General features: G+C 43.4%; 1 protein-coding gene across 1 annotated transcript in view; it reads right to left on the minus strand.

The window, feature by feature from the left end:
* Positions 1-385: 385 nt before the first annotated feature.
* stab2 (stabilin 2) overlaps positions 386-15,045 on the minus strand; it is a gene marked incomplete at its 5' end in the record, with an annotated part of 30,737 nt that continues 16,077 nt past the window's right edge. Inside the window, 36 exons of the mRNA XM_079183721.1 lie at positions 386-612; positions 837-947; positions 1,245-1,376; positions 1,479-1,589; positions 1,816-1,962; positions 2,045-2,164; positions 2,304-2,410; positions 2,521-2,683; positions 2,941-3,074; positions 3,260-3,401; positions 3,478-3,671; positions 3,985-4,092; positions 4,166-4,270; positions 4,346-4,495; positions 4,594-4,717; positions 4,798-4,857; positions 5,617-5,763; positions 5,857-5,946; positions 6,590-6,766; positions 7,704-7,763; positions 7,850-7,978; positions 8,371-8,526; positions 8,693-8,797; positions 8,881-8,925; positions 9,011-9,130; positions 9,505-9,576; positions 9,652-9,725; positions 10,234-10,359; positions 11,414-11,487; positions 11,845-11,902; positions 11,992-12,087; positions 12,192-12,387; positions 12,461-12,559; positions 13,056-13,118; positions 14,329-14,457; positions 14,538-14,669. Coding sequence (XP_079039847.1) covers positions 577-612; positions 837-947; positions 1,245-1,376; positions 1,479-1,589; positions 1,816-1,962; positions 2,045-2,164; positions 2,304-2,410; positions 2,521-2,683; positions 2,941-3,074; positions 3,260-3,401; positions 3,478-3,671; positions 3,985-4,092; positions 4,166-4,270; positions 4,346-4,495; positions 4,594-4,717; positions 4,798-4,857; positions 5,617-5,763; positions 5,857-5,946; positions 6,590-6,766; positions 7,704-7,763; positions 7,850-7,978; positions 8,371-8,526; positions 8,693-8,797; positions 8,881-8,925; positions 9,011-9,130; positions 9,505-9,576; positions 9,652-9,725; positions 10,234-10,359; positions 11,414-11,487; positions 11,845-11,902; positions 11,992-12,087; positions 12,192-12,387; positions 12,461-12,559; positions 13,056-13,118; positions 14,329-14,457; positions 14,538-14,669 — 4,092 coding nt within the window. The 3' untranslated portion in view covers positions 386-576. The remainder of the gene's footprint in view (positions 613-836; positions 948-1,244; positions 1,377-1,478; positions 1,590-1,815; positions 1,963-2,044; positions 2,165-2,303; positions 2,411-2,520; positions 2,684-2,940; positions 3,075-3,259; positions 3,402-3,477; positions 3,672-3,984; positions 4,093-4,165; positions 4,271-4,345; positions 4,496-4,593; positions 4,718-4,797; positions 4,858-5,616; positions 5,764-5,856; positions 5,947-6,589; positions 6,767-7,703; positions 7,764-7,849; positions 7,979-8,370; positions 8,527-8,692; positions 8,798-8,880; positions 8,926-9,010; positions 9,131-9,504; positions 9,577-9,651; positions 9,726-10,233; positions 10,360-11,413; positions 11,488-11,844; positions 11,903-11,991; positions 12,088-12,191; positions 12,388-12,460; positions 12,560-13,055; positions 13,119-14,328; positions 14,458-14,537; positions 14,670-15,045) is intronic.

Genomic DNA, 15,045 nt, shown 5'->3' on the forward strand with positions numbered 1-15,045 from the left:
TTTCTGTTAGAAAATAAACTATTTTTAACTGGAAGCCGTTTGACTTTTATTGGATTTGTTTTGAGCTCAGCTGGAACGTGTGTGTGGTGAATGCTTCCTAAAATTAGAAAAACGATGCCCAATGTTTCAACACCGTTTGCTATTTTAATCAACATTTTCAACTTCACATTCATGATTCTTCACATTACTTTATTATTATTGCAGATAATTTGAACTTTCCTGAGAACAAATCCTGTTAAAACTGAAGGGATCGTATTTATGTTCTGTTTGTAATCAGGATGAAATGACTAAAATCTGCCAGTTTCACAGTTTGTAAAAATCTGCAGAAGTTGACGAGGAGCACCTGAACGCGTCGTGATTCTTTGGCGAATGCTCCGTCGACAGCCTGGTAGACGGTTCAGTTCTCAGAAAGACTTTCTTTTAGAGTCTGAGACCAGACAACAACTGCTGCTGTCTTTTCAGCAGTGGAGAAAATAAAACTTGGGTCATAAGTCCATGACGAAGTCATGTCAGATGGCTTTCCGTCCACAGAGGTATAAAAACGGTTATGAGGGTTCCAGTCCAGCAGTGAGCAGCTCAGCTGTCCTGCAGCAGGTCGTGTTTGTCTGCTGCCTGCAGGAAGACGGACAGTAAATTCAGTTATTCTGACATCTTGTATTTCGACTTGACTCTCAATCATTTGTTCGGTCTAAAATTGTCACGTTTTATGGTCCGATTTTAGAATTTAAAAGCTCCAAATGGTTGGAATCTGTAAACGTTTTGCTTAATTTTACACTCATGAAACTGGAAACCTAAATTGTTGTATTAACTGATGTCACAATGAAACTATGACTCACTGAGACTTCGGATGTGTTGGACTCAGCAGGTTCTGGAGCTGCTTCATAAACCGGGTTACAGATGCTGCGACTGCAGTCTGGAGGAGGAGCTTCTTCCTCCTCTTCATCCTCCTGCCAGAGCCACCAGGGAAACGTCAGCACGAACAAATGTCTCACAATAAACATCAAAATGTATTCAAATGTTTTACGAATACAATCATTAGTTAAAAAGGTTGTACTCCAGTAATAACATCAATAAATGTTATAACAACATATACTAATATTAGTCAATATGGTGTACTAATATTTTAGTAGTACTAACAAATGTTTTATGGGTTCTTCTAGTTCTTGCTACTTAAGCTAATACTAGGTTCTTGTATTTGTGTTAATGCTAATACATTCACATAAACAGATAACCGATGCTCTGACCTTGAAGTAGTGGAAGTGGAAGGGCTTGGTGTTGTGGGTGTAGAAGTGGTATCCGACAAACACGACTCCTGCCATCAGAACAACGAGCAGCACCACTCCGACTCCCATCCCGGCCTTATGTGCCGCGTGCATCTGCAGAGCCAATCACAGATAAGGTCAGAAGTCACATACGGGGAAAACTTCATTTTGATTTGGATTATAGTAGAAATGAGTAAATTCTGTGTTGTGACTTGCCTCTTGGCGAGGAGGCGGGGCTTTCAGCGGCCCCTGGAGAACGTGAATGATGCCGTTTGAAGCCACGATGTCCGAGTCGGTGACAAAGCGGTCGTTGATGAAACGGGACGACTGAGGAGATTAAAAAAAGATTTAAAATGAATGAAAACTAAATTCTCATGTGAATCTACATGTTGAGAACACACAGCTGGTGTGCTTTCTGTTTGTTAGTACCGCCTGAAATGAACATCTTCTGTCTGGAGTTGTGAGTGTGGAAGTCCTGAAAGTGGATTGTTTTCATCAGATATTTCTAATTCCTGATTTAAACAAAAGTTCTGTGTTTAATAATAAATCTGACCAGAGCCGACGGGCTGAGCAGGTCAGCGACACCGAAGACGGTCAGACTGCCGACACGAGTTCTGATCCGGCTGCCGTTCTTCAGCTGGCTGAGAGGAAGAGCCCGACCCTCTGACAGGTGGAACTCAACGTCCCGCTGAGACAGAGTCTGCAGGGACACGTGGACGGACAGGTGAGGACACGTTCACAGGTAGAAGTACCTGCTGAAAGACCTTTCCTGTGTGACTCACCTGGTTGTCGGGCAGGCCGTTGTTGTCCGGCACAAACAGAGTTGACTGGACCGTCAGGTTACTGAGACGCTTCACAAACCGCTTCCCCGACTCAGACGCCTGAGAGTAGTTCAGGATTTGCTGCAGAAGAAAATAAAAAGTAAAAGAAGATTAATACGGTGAAGGTTAAAACATTTGCTTTGATTTATGTGACTCGGCTATAAACAAACAACAACATGTGATAAATTGTGACTCAGCAGAAAACAAACGTCAGACTCACTGTGAGGAAGTTGGAGAAGGTCGGTGTGGATTTGAGGACCTGCAGCAGATTTCCTGTACAGCTGAAACCGTCTCCTACGTAGCCGGCCTTACACTCACACTTCACCTCTGAAACAAACCACAGAATTGCTGAAATATTCTAATTATTGATGATCAATACATCAGAATCACAAAACAATTGTGGTTACGATGTCATTTCAAACATCCTCCTCTCTCACCCTTCATCCGGTAGCAGAAGGCGTCCCAGCTCTCACTCTTTTTGCGTGTGCCGTAGTCCACGATGCCAATGTGTCCAAAACCACATTGGGGGTTGGAATATGTGGTGGGGTACGCCACCCGGGCCTGGTCTAACCAGCCGGCAGCACACATATTCAACCCACCCTACAACAGGACCAGCAGACAGCAGCTTTAACTCAGAGACATACAGGACCAGCAGACAGCAGCTTTAACTCAGAGACATACAGGACCAGCAGACATCAATAATAGAATATAAACTATCTAAAGGATCCGTCCGGTGATCTATGGAGCTCTATGGTTAAGAGCAAGAAGAGATATCAGGGATTGATGCACACAATACAGTTCATATGTGAGACAAGTTAGAGACAAACTGTCTGTGTGTCTGTGTTGTGTTCAATGACCTGCTGAGCGTAGGACAGCTGGTTGTACGTCGCCAGTTCCCCTCCCTCTGCAGCGCAGGTCTGTTGAGCAGCAGTGAAGTTCAGTTTATACTGACCTTCACCTGAACGGAGGTGGAACACACCGAGCGTCGCGTCTACACACACACACACACACACACACACACACACACACACACACACACACGCACACACACACACACACACATTTTCGTTACAAACCATTAATAAGAGCATTTTGTGTGTCTCTTATTTTGGAGGGAGCACGTCCTGTTTGTCAGCAGAGACACTCGTTCACCTGAGACAGGTGACGGTTTCCTACCTTCAACGTGGAGGTCGGTGCATTTGGCGTCTCGGTGACATCGCCCGTTGTCTTGGAGACAGCGGCTGATCGGCAGCTCTTTGGCGTGACAGGTGAGTCCGTCTCCGATGAAGTCGTCCTTACAGGTGCACTTCTTCTTCCCCTGTTCACACAAACCAATCACACGTTAGTCTGATGCCATGTGAAGGACACGGCGTCGTCCTCCATGTTGTCCTCACCGGAGCCGTCATGCTGCAGGTGGCGTGTTGGTGGCAGCCGCCGTTGTCCCCCGAGACACACGGGTCGACGGGCTGACAGGTGAACCCGTCTCCAGAATGACCTTTAGGACAGGTGCAGCTCACCTGTTCTCCCTTCTGAGAACACCGGGCTCCCCGAGCACAACCACCGTTCCACGTCTGACACATGTCCATCGCTGCAGACAGACAGGAGGGACAGAGAGACAGGAGGGACAGAGAGACAGGAGGGACAGAGAGACAGGAGGGCAGGGAGACAGGAGGGCAGGGAGACAGGAGGGACAGAGAGACAGGAGGGACAGAGAGACAGGAGGGACAGAGAGAGACAGAGAGAGACAGAGAGAGACAGGTAGAGACGTAGAGACAGGAACCCGTTACATTTTAAAGCTGATCTGAAACTCAAGGTGGATAAAGGTTGATATAGTTCAGGTCCGTCAACATGAGTGCGTCTCTCTGTCCTTCCACCTTGTGTTGAGCTGGAGGTGTGTTTACCTGTACAGGTGAGTCCGTCTCCTTCATAGAATGGCCGACACACGCAGGTGTTGTTCTGGTGACAGACGGCTTTTTCCGAACAGGGCGGAGAACACTCGTAGGCTTCAGCTGGAGGAAGACACAGATGTGTGTGAGCGTACGGTCTCGCTCTGAGGACACCGACAGGTAGTCCAGGACTCACCTTGGAGGGTCTCGCAGGACTCTCCGGTCCAGCCGGACTCACAGAAACAGGATCCGGTACCTCTGGGCCCGTCGTCACATGACCCGTGTTCTGAACAGGTGCAGGCTGAGAACCAGAAGGAAACAACCCGTTACGCACCCGTAGACACCGAACAGGAAGCTCGTCTGACCCGCTGCTCACCTGTACAGGCGTCTCCATAGAAACCGTCACCGCACAGCTCACAGGCCACGCCCCTGAATCCTGGGTCACAGGTACAGGTGCCGTTGCCAAGGTGACCGTCGTCACATTTACCGCGGTTACCGCAGGGAGAGCCGACGCCACCGGGACAGACTGGACAACAACGAGTCGGTGAGCTCATTAGCTATTCATGACATCACCGTGACATCACACACATTTAAATGAGTTTATCTCTACAGCCGGCGTCTCACCGAGACAGTCTCGTCCGTGGTAACCATGACAACACTTTGGCTGCCAGAAGTTGACGGTGCAGATGCTGCGACAGCCGGAGTTTCTGGTGACGAACACGGTGGGAAGGTCGCACTTCTGAACCTCCTGAAGAAGAAGAAACGACGACAGGAATCAGACGCACGAACGCTTTCAGACACATTGATGAAGACGACGACGACGCAGACCTTCAGCTTGGACCCTCTGGAGCAGCGAGACGAGGAGGAGGTGCAGAGTCCACAGCTCATCTACCACAGAAGAAGAGCACAGTTAGAGAGACTGTGAACACATTTCACTTTGTGTGGATGGAGAAGAACAAAGAGCACATCCCAAAAGTATTCCAATGGATGACATCACAGCAGGAATCTCATCTTCAGAAACACGTTCAAATTCAAATAGAGATGAACAAATTCATCTTCAGAAGAAGCAAAGAAGAGATTTGTGGTCAGTGGATCATGTTCTTTGACTTTTCCAGTGCTTTGAATACAATCCAACCGCACCGTTCAGCTCAAACACGTCTGACCTTTAACTGCACGATACAACTGCTGCTTGGCTTTTGGATTCTCTTCTGTTTGTCAGGCTTGATATCAAACTGGCTGACACTATCAATAAGATGATCAGAGGCTGGCTCAGTGATCGGCCTAACCCAGACTCACTAGAAATCACTGTTGAAAAGCGAATAAGGGCCGAGTTAGAAACAATGGTCTTGTTTGAAGGCCTTCCACACACAGTGTCTTCACTGGACTCAGGAGGTCTCAGTGTTCTCCTGAACCACTCAGAAGCTCTTTCCTTCCAGCAGCTGTCCGGTTCTTTAATGAACACCTTTAGAGGTTTCTATCTTCCTGATGTCCATCATGTTGTGTACGGCATCGTCTGGTGTTATTCATCCTTTGTAATGTGTCTTTGTCTGTTGTGTACTGTGGACTGTGTCGTCTGTAGGAGTTTTTGGGTGGCAAATACTGGGGATTAATAAAGTTTTTCTAATCTAATCTAAAATGAGGATTCACCTGAAGGTCAAAGGCCGTCTGTTCATCACAGCGTCCTCCGAGGCTGGGCGGAGTCAGCAGGCAGTCGATCCCGTAAGCGAGCCCACCGCTAAAGACGAGGTGTCTCTGAACGATCCGACACTTTACATCGTTTACAAAGATTTCTCCCTGTTCAACGGAGAAACAATCGGATTAACCAGTGACCACACTATCATCTCTTCTTCTTCTTCTTCCCTTTTTCTCTGTTTCTGTTGTTCTTACGATGTGGTCCGTCCCTCCACAGGTAAACGAGAGCGGCGAACCCTGCAGAGTCCGAACCGAGTCCAGATGGATCAAAACTTCAGCATAAACCTGAGTGGAGACAGGAAGTAAGAAAAAGAAACTGAAAACAGAGAATCAGTTCAGAAGAAGAGTCCTGAGAGGAAAAACTGTGACTCTGAAGATGAAAAGGTTGTAAAGAGTAAAGAGTTCCTCAGATCACATTTTACCTCCACGTGTCCTGGTAAGTCAACGAACGAGTGACTGACTTTGTACTGTCTTGTCTTGAGATCACAAACCTTTATTGTGAAAGGGTTTCTACAGTTTAGTAACTCCTTTGTACGTCGCTTTGGACAAACTCATTGGCCAAATGAATGAATGTAATATGTGTGATTTCATTATGCAGACGATACACAGCTTTACCTTCACAAACATCACACTGGTTTTAGTTTGCTGCCTTCACTAACGTCTGTCTAGCTGATCAAATTATTTTATAATTGTTTATGAAATCATTTTCTTCAAGACAAGACAAGTATTCTTCCAATTGGTCCTCCACATATTCACGAGCAGCTAAAAACAAGAGGTCTGAAATGGGATTTTAATTACCACTTCACTAAACTGGTTCAGTTTTGTTTTTATTAACTCAGGAGCTGAACGGTCTCTTAGTTATTCCAGAGTTGTGGTTGAAGAACCAACAAGTATTTCCTGGAACCATCTTCCTGTGGAGACTCATCACCTTCTGGGCCTGCAGGATGTGGTACTTCAGGTACTCCACCAGCTGTGGTCGATTGTCTCTGTGAAACAGGAAGTCCCTCTGCTCCTGTGGCAGAGACGCCATGACGCCATCTGAGGGCAGGAAGACCGTCACCGGCTGGTGAATCCCATCATTCACCAGGTCCATCACACCTGTGTCCTGACACAAGCAAACACACAAGATCATCATTCAAGAAGAAAAACACGTGTCACTGTTTATCAAGACACATCTACCAATCAGAACCACGAACAAGACACATCTACCAATCAGAACCAAGAACAAGACACATCTACCAATCAGAACCAAGAACAAGACACATCTACCAATCAGAACCACGAACAAGACACGTCTACCAATCAGAACCACGAACAAGACACATCTACCAATCAGAACCACGAACAAGACACATCTACCAATCAGAACCAAGAACAAGACACATCTACCAATCAGAACCACGAACAAGACACGTCTACCAATCAGAACCAAGAACAAGACACATCTACCAATCAGAACCAAGAACAAGACACATCTACCAATCAGAACCAAGAACAAGACACGTCTACCAATCAGAACCAAGAACAAGACACATCTACCAATCAGAACCAAGAACAAGACACATCTACCAATCAGAACCACGAACAAGACACATCTACCAATCAGAACCAAGAACAAGACACATCTACCAATCAGAACCAAGAACAAGACACATCTACCAATCAGAACCACGAACAAGACACATCTACCAATCAGAACCAAGAACAAGACACATCTACCAATCAGAACCAAGAACAAGACACATCTACCAATCAGAACCAAGAACAAGACACATCTACCAATCAGAACCAAGAACAAGACACATCTACCAATCAGAACCAAGAACACCGGGTATTATTCCCTCTGAAGGTCAAAGGATGAATGTTGTTCTATGAAACAATTTGTTATCCAAAGTCTGTCACAGATTACAGTTAAAAGCAGACGTAGTGGATGAAATGAGTCCGCAGTTTAAAGCTCGTGAACGTCTACAGGCTTCTTCATCTGTACCAACTTTACACATTTTGTTATTTCAGTGAAGAAGAACAACGTTTCACGTTCTTACCTCCAGCAGTCTGTAGAAGGTTTTATAACCGTGAGCTTCAGCCACGTCCGTCAGGTTCATCTGTCGACACACATCGATCTCAAACATTATCAACTGACAGTCAGACTAAAATACTGATGAAGATAAAGATGAAGAAGAGTTCTCACAGGAACAGCTGGTAGTTTTCCTTTGTCCACTTTGGGAGGAAACAGAATCCGGTTGATCTCGTGGTAGATACCGTTGACGCTGATGCCGTCGCTGTACGTCACGTTCGCCTCGTTGATGAAGATGCTGCCCTGAAAATATCCAACACACGAAGATTCATTACCAACAAAAGACATTATCTTTATATCGTTAACATCTTTAATATCTCCATTAATAAATGCAGATGACACATTAAGTATCAGTTGTTTTCTTCAGAGATTATTTCATAGATTCTATTTAAGGGATTTTTAAAGTTACTAAAACAAAAAGAAACTTAATTATATTTATCACTTAATAACCAGCATTTTAGAAACACTGAGTCCCGCCTCCAGACTCCAAAACCCTCAGTTACTTTTCTTTACATCGATCAGATTCAAACTGCAGACCGGTGGTGGTTTGAGGCGGTCTGACACCTCTCCAAATGGCCTACTGGCTACAGCCCTAAGATGAACCCAGACTGTGACTCTGATCTCTGATTGGTCACCTGAGTGGACCCGGTGGTCAGGACGAGTCCGGACAGAGACGTCAGGTTCCGGGGTCGGGCCAGGTCAGCAGGCAGCAGGGTGTGACACATGACGATGTGGCCGCGCAGGATGGCAGCGAACTCCTCTTTACGCGAGTCCGACATCAACGACTTTATCTAAAATCAAAAGAGATATTAATAAATATAATTCAGATATCTGATGCTGTTTTTTAGCTTTTAGCCACGTAACGGTGCGGCTCAACGGACGCTAACGTCTCCAACTGTTGTTGGTTCGTCCTGAGGGGAACATGAACGTCTGAACATGTGAAGCTGAAGTCGTCACCATGCTGCCGCTGTTTCTCTCCGCGGCGAAGGCTTCGGCGAAGGCTTCAGCGTTCGGAGCGAAGACGGTGAACGGGCCTCGACCTTTCAGAGAAATCTCCGCCATCTGAGAGCAGAGTTTTTATTTATTATTATTCATAAGTTCTTCTGATTTTTAGCTGCAGCAGGAGACAAAGTGAAATCACTCACCATCAGACCGAGATAGAAGTCTCTCAGCTTCCTGGTCAGGATCTCCTGCAGAGAGTCAGCAGATAATTAAAGTACAGTATGTATATATACATAGAAATATATATATATATATTTACATATATTTATATACCTTCCCTACGGTCCCTCTGCAGGTGACGCCGTCTCCGATGAAGTTCCTGTTACACGTGCAGGTACGAACACCTGGACCCGACATGTTACACCTGGCGTACTGATGACAGCCTCCGTTTCTCTGGAAACATCAGACAGAAACTTACAAAAAGTACTAAAACTAGTAGACATGTACTTTCTATTTGGATTATAAAATGTACTGTTGCGGTCCCTTAAAACCTTTCTGTTCCCTTGAAGTACAACATCTTTGAGTTTTCTCACAATACTTTAACATTTTGTGGTACTTTTGCTTTCTTACAATATTTCTGTATTGTTTCTGAAAACTTCTGGATATTCTTGCAGCTTTTGTTCTCCTTGTAATACTTCAGGTTCCCTTGAAATGATTCATTCTCTTGCGGTACCTTTGTGTTTCTTTGCAGTACTTTTGTGTTTTTTGCAGTATTTGTGTGTTCCCTTTCACACACTTAAATCTAGTCAGAGTCAAAACAAACTCACCTTTCGACACAAGTTGATCATCTTACAGTTTTGTCCGTCTCCAGCGTAACCTTCACTGCAGGAACAGGAAGTCTAAAGAAAAAGGACGTGATAATAAACTTGATGGCAGTAAACGTCTCACTATCAAAGAGTAGAATGAGTTTTTACTTTGTTTGGTCCGATGTGAATACACTCTGCGTTACCGTGACAACCTCCGTTTCCCTCCAGACAGGGATTGATTTCTGTAGGAGAAGCAGAGAAATCCTGCAGCCCTCAAACACATCACTCAGACTCATGTTGTTTCATTTTGTGTTCAATGTTAAAGAAGAAGAAGAAAATAAAAATAAAGATTGCTTTACTTTGTGCTACTTATGCATTTGATTAAGTGTTTTTGGATTTATACATTACAATTTAAATTAATGACATTTAATTAATTATTTAATTACATTTTAATTACATTTACATTTTTTTATTAAAAAAGATTTTCTCTAAAAGATTTTGACTCTTTAACCCTAATTTAACAAATTTATACAAACTAAAACTAGACAAGCAGGTAAACCAAAGTCCCTGAGCCCTAATCCATAGATCCTACCCCTAAACCCCTAAACCCCTAAACCCCTAAACCCCTAATCCCTAACCACGAACTCCTAATCCTTAATCCCTAAACTCTAATCCCTAACACAACTGCCTCAATAGGGTTTAAACAGAAGAGTTTATAATTCTTTAATTTTAAAATGATGACGACTTTACCGACACACACGAGTCCGTCGCCGCGGTAACCAACATTACAGACACAGTCTCGTCTGCCGGGTCGAGTTCTCTTACAGACGGCAGAGAGACTGCAGCCGCCATTATCCACCAGACACAGGTCTGTAGCTGAGGACGACATCATCATCAATGACATCATCAACGACATCGTCATCATCATCAATGACATCATCATCATCAACGACATCATCATCAACGACATCATCATCAACATCATCATCATCAACGACATCATCATCATCAACATCCTCATCATCAACGACATCATCATCATCATCATCAACATCATCATCAATGACATCATCAACGACATCATCATCAATGACATCATCATCAATGACATCATCATCAACGACATCATCATCATCAACGACAACATCATCATCAACATCATCATCAATGACATCATCATCATCATCATCAATGACATCATCATCAATGACATCATCATCAACGACATCATCATCATCAACGACAGGGGTCCCCAAACTTTTTCCTGTGAGGGCCACATAACTGAACATAACATTGAACAAAAAAATAATCGTTTGACCTAGGGCCGCACGATTATGGGGGGGGGGGGGTGCTACGTGCGTGCTACTCGCAGGTGAGCGACTGTTGCATCGTGCGCGCGGATCGGGGCGGAACACCGCCGTGCGCGATACAGAGAGCAGGGGAATTGAAAACGCGCGACCATGTAGTGACAGACATGACATGCCGGCGTGTAAATAAATTAAGCACAAGTACTCGTCCTTCAAGCTCCCGTCTCTCTGCTCTTCTACTTCTTCTACTCTTCTACTTCTACAGGGTGCGCGCATGACAGCTCTCATCTCGTTCGCCCCCTGGTGGTTGGCTGATTCAGGAAGCGTTAGATTTGATATGTAGCAGAGCACGTATTTTAAACGTTAGTATCGCAGACGATCATGCTCATTTACTCGTGGCAGCCAAAATCGTGATCGCAATTAAAATTCGATTAATTGTGCAGACTGAAAAAAAATCATAATGCGTCTCTGGTATTGTTCAGGGGGCCGGACCAAATGTGGAGGCGGGCCGCATCCGGCCCGCGGGCCGTAGTTTGGGGACCACTGATCAACGACAACATCGTCATCAACGACATCATCATCAACATCATCATCAACGACATCATCATCATCTTCATCGTTACCTTGACAAAACGTCCCGTTTCCTTCAAACCCAGCAGCACAGAGACACTGAGCGACGGATGATCTGATCACACAACTGAGGGACGAGATGAAACAGGAAGTCACAACCGTTATATAAGTACAAGAAGAAGAAGAGCAACTTAACAACTTCCTACTACAACTCCTGAGTTAGATTTGGGAACTTTTAAAAAACCTCTTAGTGACTCATTGTTAGTAGAAACGAAGCAATACAGAGTCTCTTTGTTCTGAGGCGGTGCTACACATCATGAACCAGTTTATTTCAGATTGTAGAACCACGTGTTGATACTCACCAAAGACTGAATGCCAGTACTTAGTATAAATACTATTTAGTACTAAAAACTTCCTGCTTTCACTTTCCTCGCCGTCATTGTTTGTTTCAACAAACAAACACACAGAGTTCTGTGTTACTTACTTTGCACTGGTGTCACATTTCACTGATCCACACAGCTCATCAGCTTTGGATTCAATCTCTGCAACGACACAAACACACAACCAGAGAATAACAACAATATGCATATTATTATTCATAATAATAACAATAATTATAATAGTAACATACTTTCGTCACACAGGACTCCTCTCCAACCAACGTCACACCTGCACGTCCCGTCTCCTTTAAGTCCTTCGTTACAGCGTCCGTTCTTACAGCCGCACTCTGCAGAGAACAGAGAGGGAGGAGTTCACATCTCTTTGTACTGTGATGATATGATATATATATACACATACAGTATATATATATATATATATAATGATATCTACCCTGATCACAGTGGACTCCGTATTTCCCGCTCTGGCAGGTCTCACACGCGGTCCCGTTGAAACCTCTTTCACACCGACAGACTCCGGTCCCGTTGGTCCCGTCTGAACACGCCCCGTTAGAGAAGCAGGGCCGACCCTTCGGCCCGGGACACGGCTCACAGTGCTCCCCGAAGAACCCTCCACAGCACCTCCGCACCTGGAGACAGAGGACACCTGCTCAATGTCTTACTGTCTTTGTGCTTTACTTTTGTGAAGCAGGACGGACGTACAATGTTCTTCTGGAGGCACGAGGCTCTGCAGCCGATGCTCAGCAGACGTTCTCCTTCGAACATCCGAGTGAACATACACTTTTTCTTCCTGCTGGACTTCTGCAGACAACATGAAAATCATCAGAAGTTTAGTGTCACATGCAGCTAGTTTGGGTTTAATGTGTTTCTTAAAATGCTGAATGATTGTACAGTTATATACAAGAGATTAAACATTATGAATATTATATTCTAGAGAAAACATCAACCGTGTCTTTTACCTTAAATATAAAATCAAGTCATCTGCAAAGAAACTGAGTTTAACTTTTCTTTGCTTCTGTCCGAGCAAAAGATCGAAATGCTGATGCAACTAACAAACGATAATAATAATAATAATAATAATAATAATAATAATAATAATAATAATAATAATAATAATAATAATAATAATAATAATAATTACCTGTCATAATGCCTCCTGTTATGTCGGAAGTTTGAGGCCTTTTTTGATTGTTTTTACAATAGTTTGTGTTGTGTTTTTACAGTCCAATCCATGATAAATGATTAATACTATATTACGATATAAATGATCTTCAGTTGGATCAAACAGGAATCTTACGTCTGGGACGGTGGTGTTCGGGCAGATCCTGCTTTGTGGGAACAAACAGTCCAGACAGCTTCCCTTTGAGAATAAAGAGTTTCATCAGTTTGAGTCAAATACTGTTCGTTCATTGATCTAAAGACCAACTTCACAACTCATGCTGTATGTCTGACTTTATTATGGGATATAAACATGTACTAATACTACAATATGTGGTGTATAATCGTGTATCTTTACCATGACTTTGTGGTATCTGGTACTAATACTGCAGTACATGATGTATAATCGTGTATTTGTACCATGACTTTGTGGTATCTGGTACTAATACTGCAGTACATGATGTATAATCGTGTATTTGTACCATGACTTTGTAGTACGTGGCACTAATACTGCAGTACATGATGTATAATCGTGTATTTGTACCATGACTTTGTGGTACGTGGTACTAATACTGCAGTACATGATGTATAATCGTGTATTTGTACCGTGACTTTGTGGTACGTGGTACTAATACTGCAGTACATGATGTATAATCGTGTATTTGTACCGTGACTTTGTGGTACGTGGCACTAATACTGCAGTACATGATGTATAATCGTGTATTTGTACCATGACTTTGTGGTACGTGGCACTAATACTGCAGTACATGATGTATAATCGTGTATTTGTACCGTGACTTTGTGGTATCTGGTACTAATACTGCAGTACATGATGTATAATCGTGTATTTGTACCATGACTTTGTGGTATCTGGTACTAATACTGCAGTACATGATGTATAATCGTGTATTTGTACCATGACTTTGTGGTATCTGGTACTAATACTGCAGTACATGATGTATAATCGTGTATTTGTACCATGACTTTGTGGTACGTGGCACTAATGCTGCAGTACATGATGTATAATCGTGTATTTGTACCATGACTTTGTGGTACGTGGCACTAATACTGCAGTACATGATGTATAATCGTGTATTTGTACCATGACTTTGTGGTACGTGGCACTAATACTGCAGTACATGATGTATAATCGTGTATTTGTACCATGACTTTGTGGTATCTGGTACTGATACTGCAGTACATGATGTTTAATCGTGTATTTGTACCATGACTTTGTGGTATCTGGTACTAATACTGCAGTACATGATGTATAATCATGTATTTGTACCATGACTTTGTGGTATCTGGTACTAATACTGCAGTACATGATGTGTAATCGTGTATTTGTACCATGACTTTGTGGTATCTGGTACTAATACTGCAGTACATGATGTATAATCGTGTATTTGTACCATGACTTTGTGGTACGTGGCGTCGTCACAGCGGTTCCTGTTGATCTGGAGAACAGCTGACAGACCGTGAATGACTCCGTTTCCACTCAGAATGTTGGAGGAGTTGATCTGAGCCTCGTTCACAAACAGCTGGAGGAGACACAGACGGTTGGTGTGATAACGTTGGTGTAATAATGTCATTATTAATTAAGCGTGTTCGGGACTGAGACCTTTCCGTCTCGGGGGAAGACGCCGAGCTGGAAGGAGAAGCCGAGCAGCGTCTGTTTGAATCCTCCCGGCTGGAGGTCGGTCTTCAGCAGACGCTCTGAAACCACCACGTGGTACCGAGTCGTGTTCACATCCTGTTTACAAAATAAAAGCACAGAGATGTTTTCACTGAAACAAACACATGTCCATGTCTTAAACTTACATATATATATTTGTTTGAATTTGCTTTGTTTGTACAGTGTTAGAAGTTAAACACAAACTAATCATTATTTGTATTGAGGTTTAAACTCTGTACCATGGCTGCACATATGCATATTATAGCATAGAGAGCACATGTATTGAAAGTGATATGTTACATAAATAAGATCAATTAAATAGTTTGATTATGTTAAAGTGGTGCATAATAAATGAACTACAAAGTCAGAAAATGGAGGTTTGTTTATATATTCTTATTATTTTGATGTTCTTCTTTTGCCTTTATTTTCATCTGAAGGATCTAAACATGATGAA

The sequence above is a fragment of the Pholis gunnellus genome (assembly GCF_910591455.1).
Source record: "Pholis gunnellus genome assembly, chromosome: 22".
Classification (NCBI taxonomy): domain Eukaryota; kingdom Metazoa; phylum Chordata; class Actinopteri; order Perciformes; family Pholidae; genus Pholis; species Pholis gunnellus.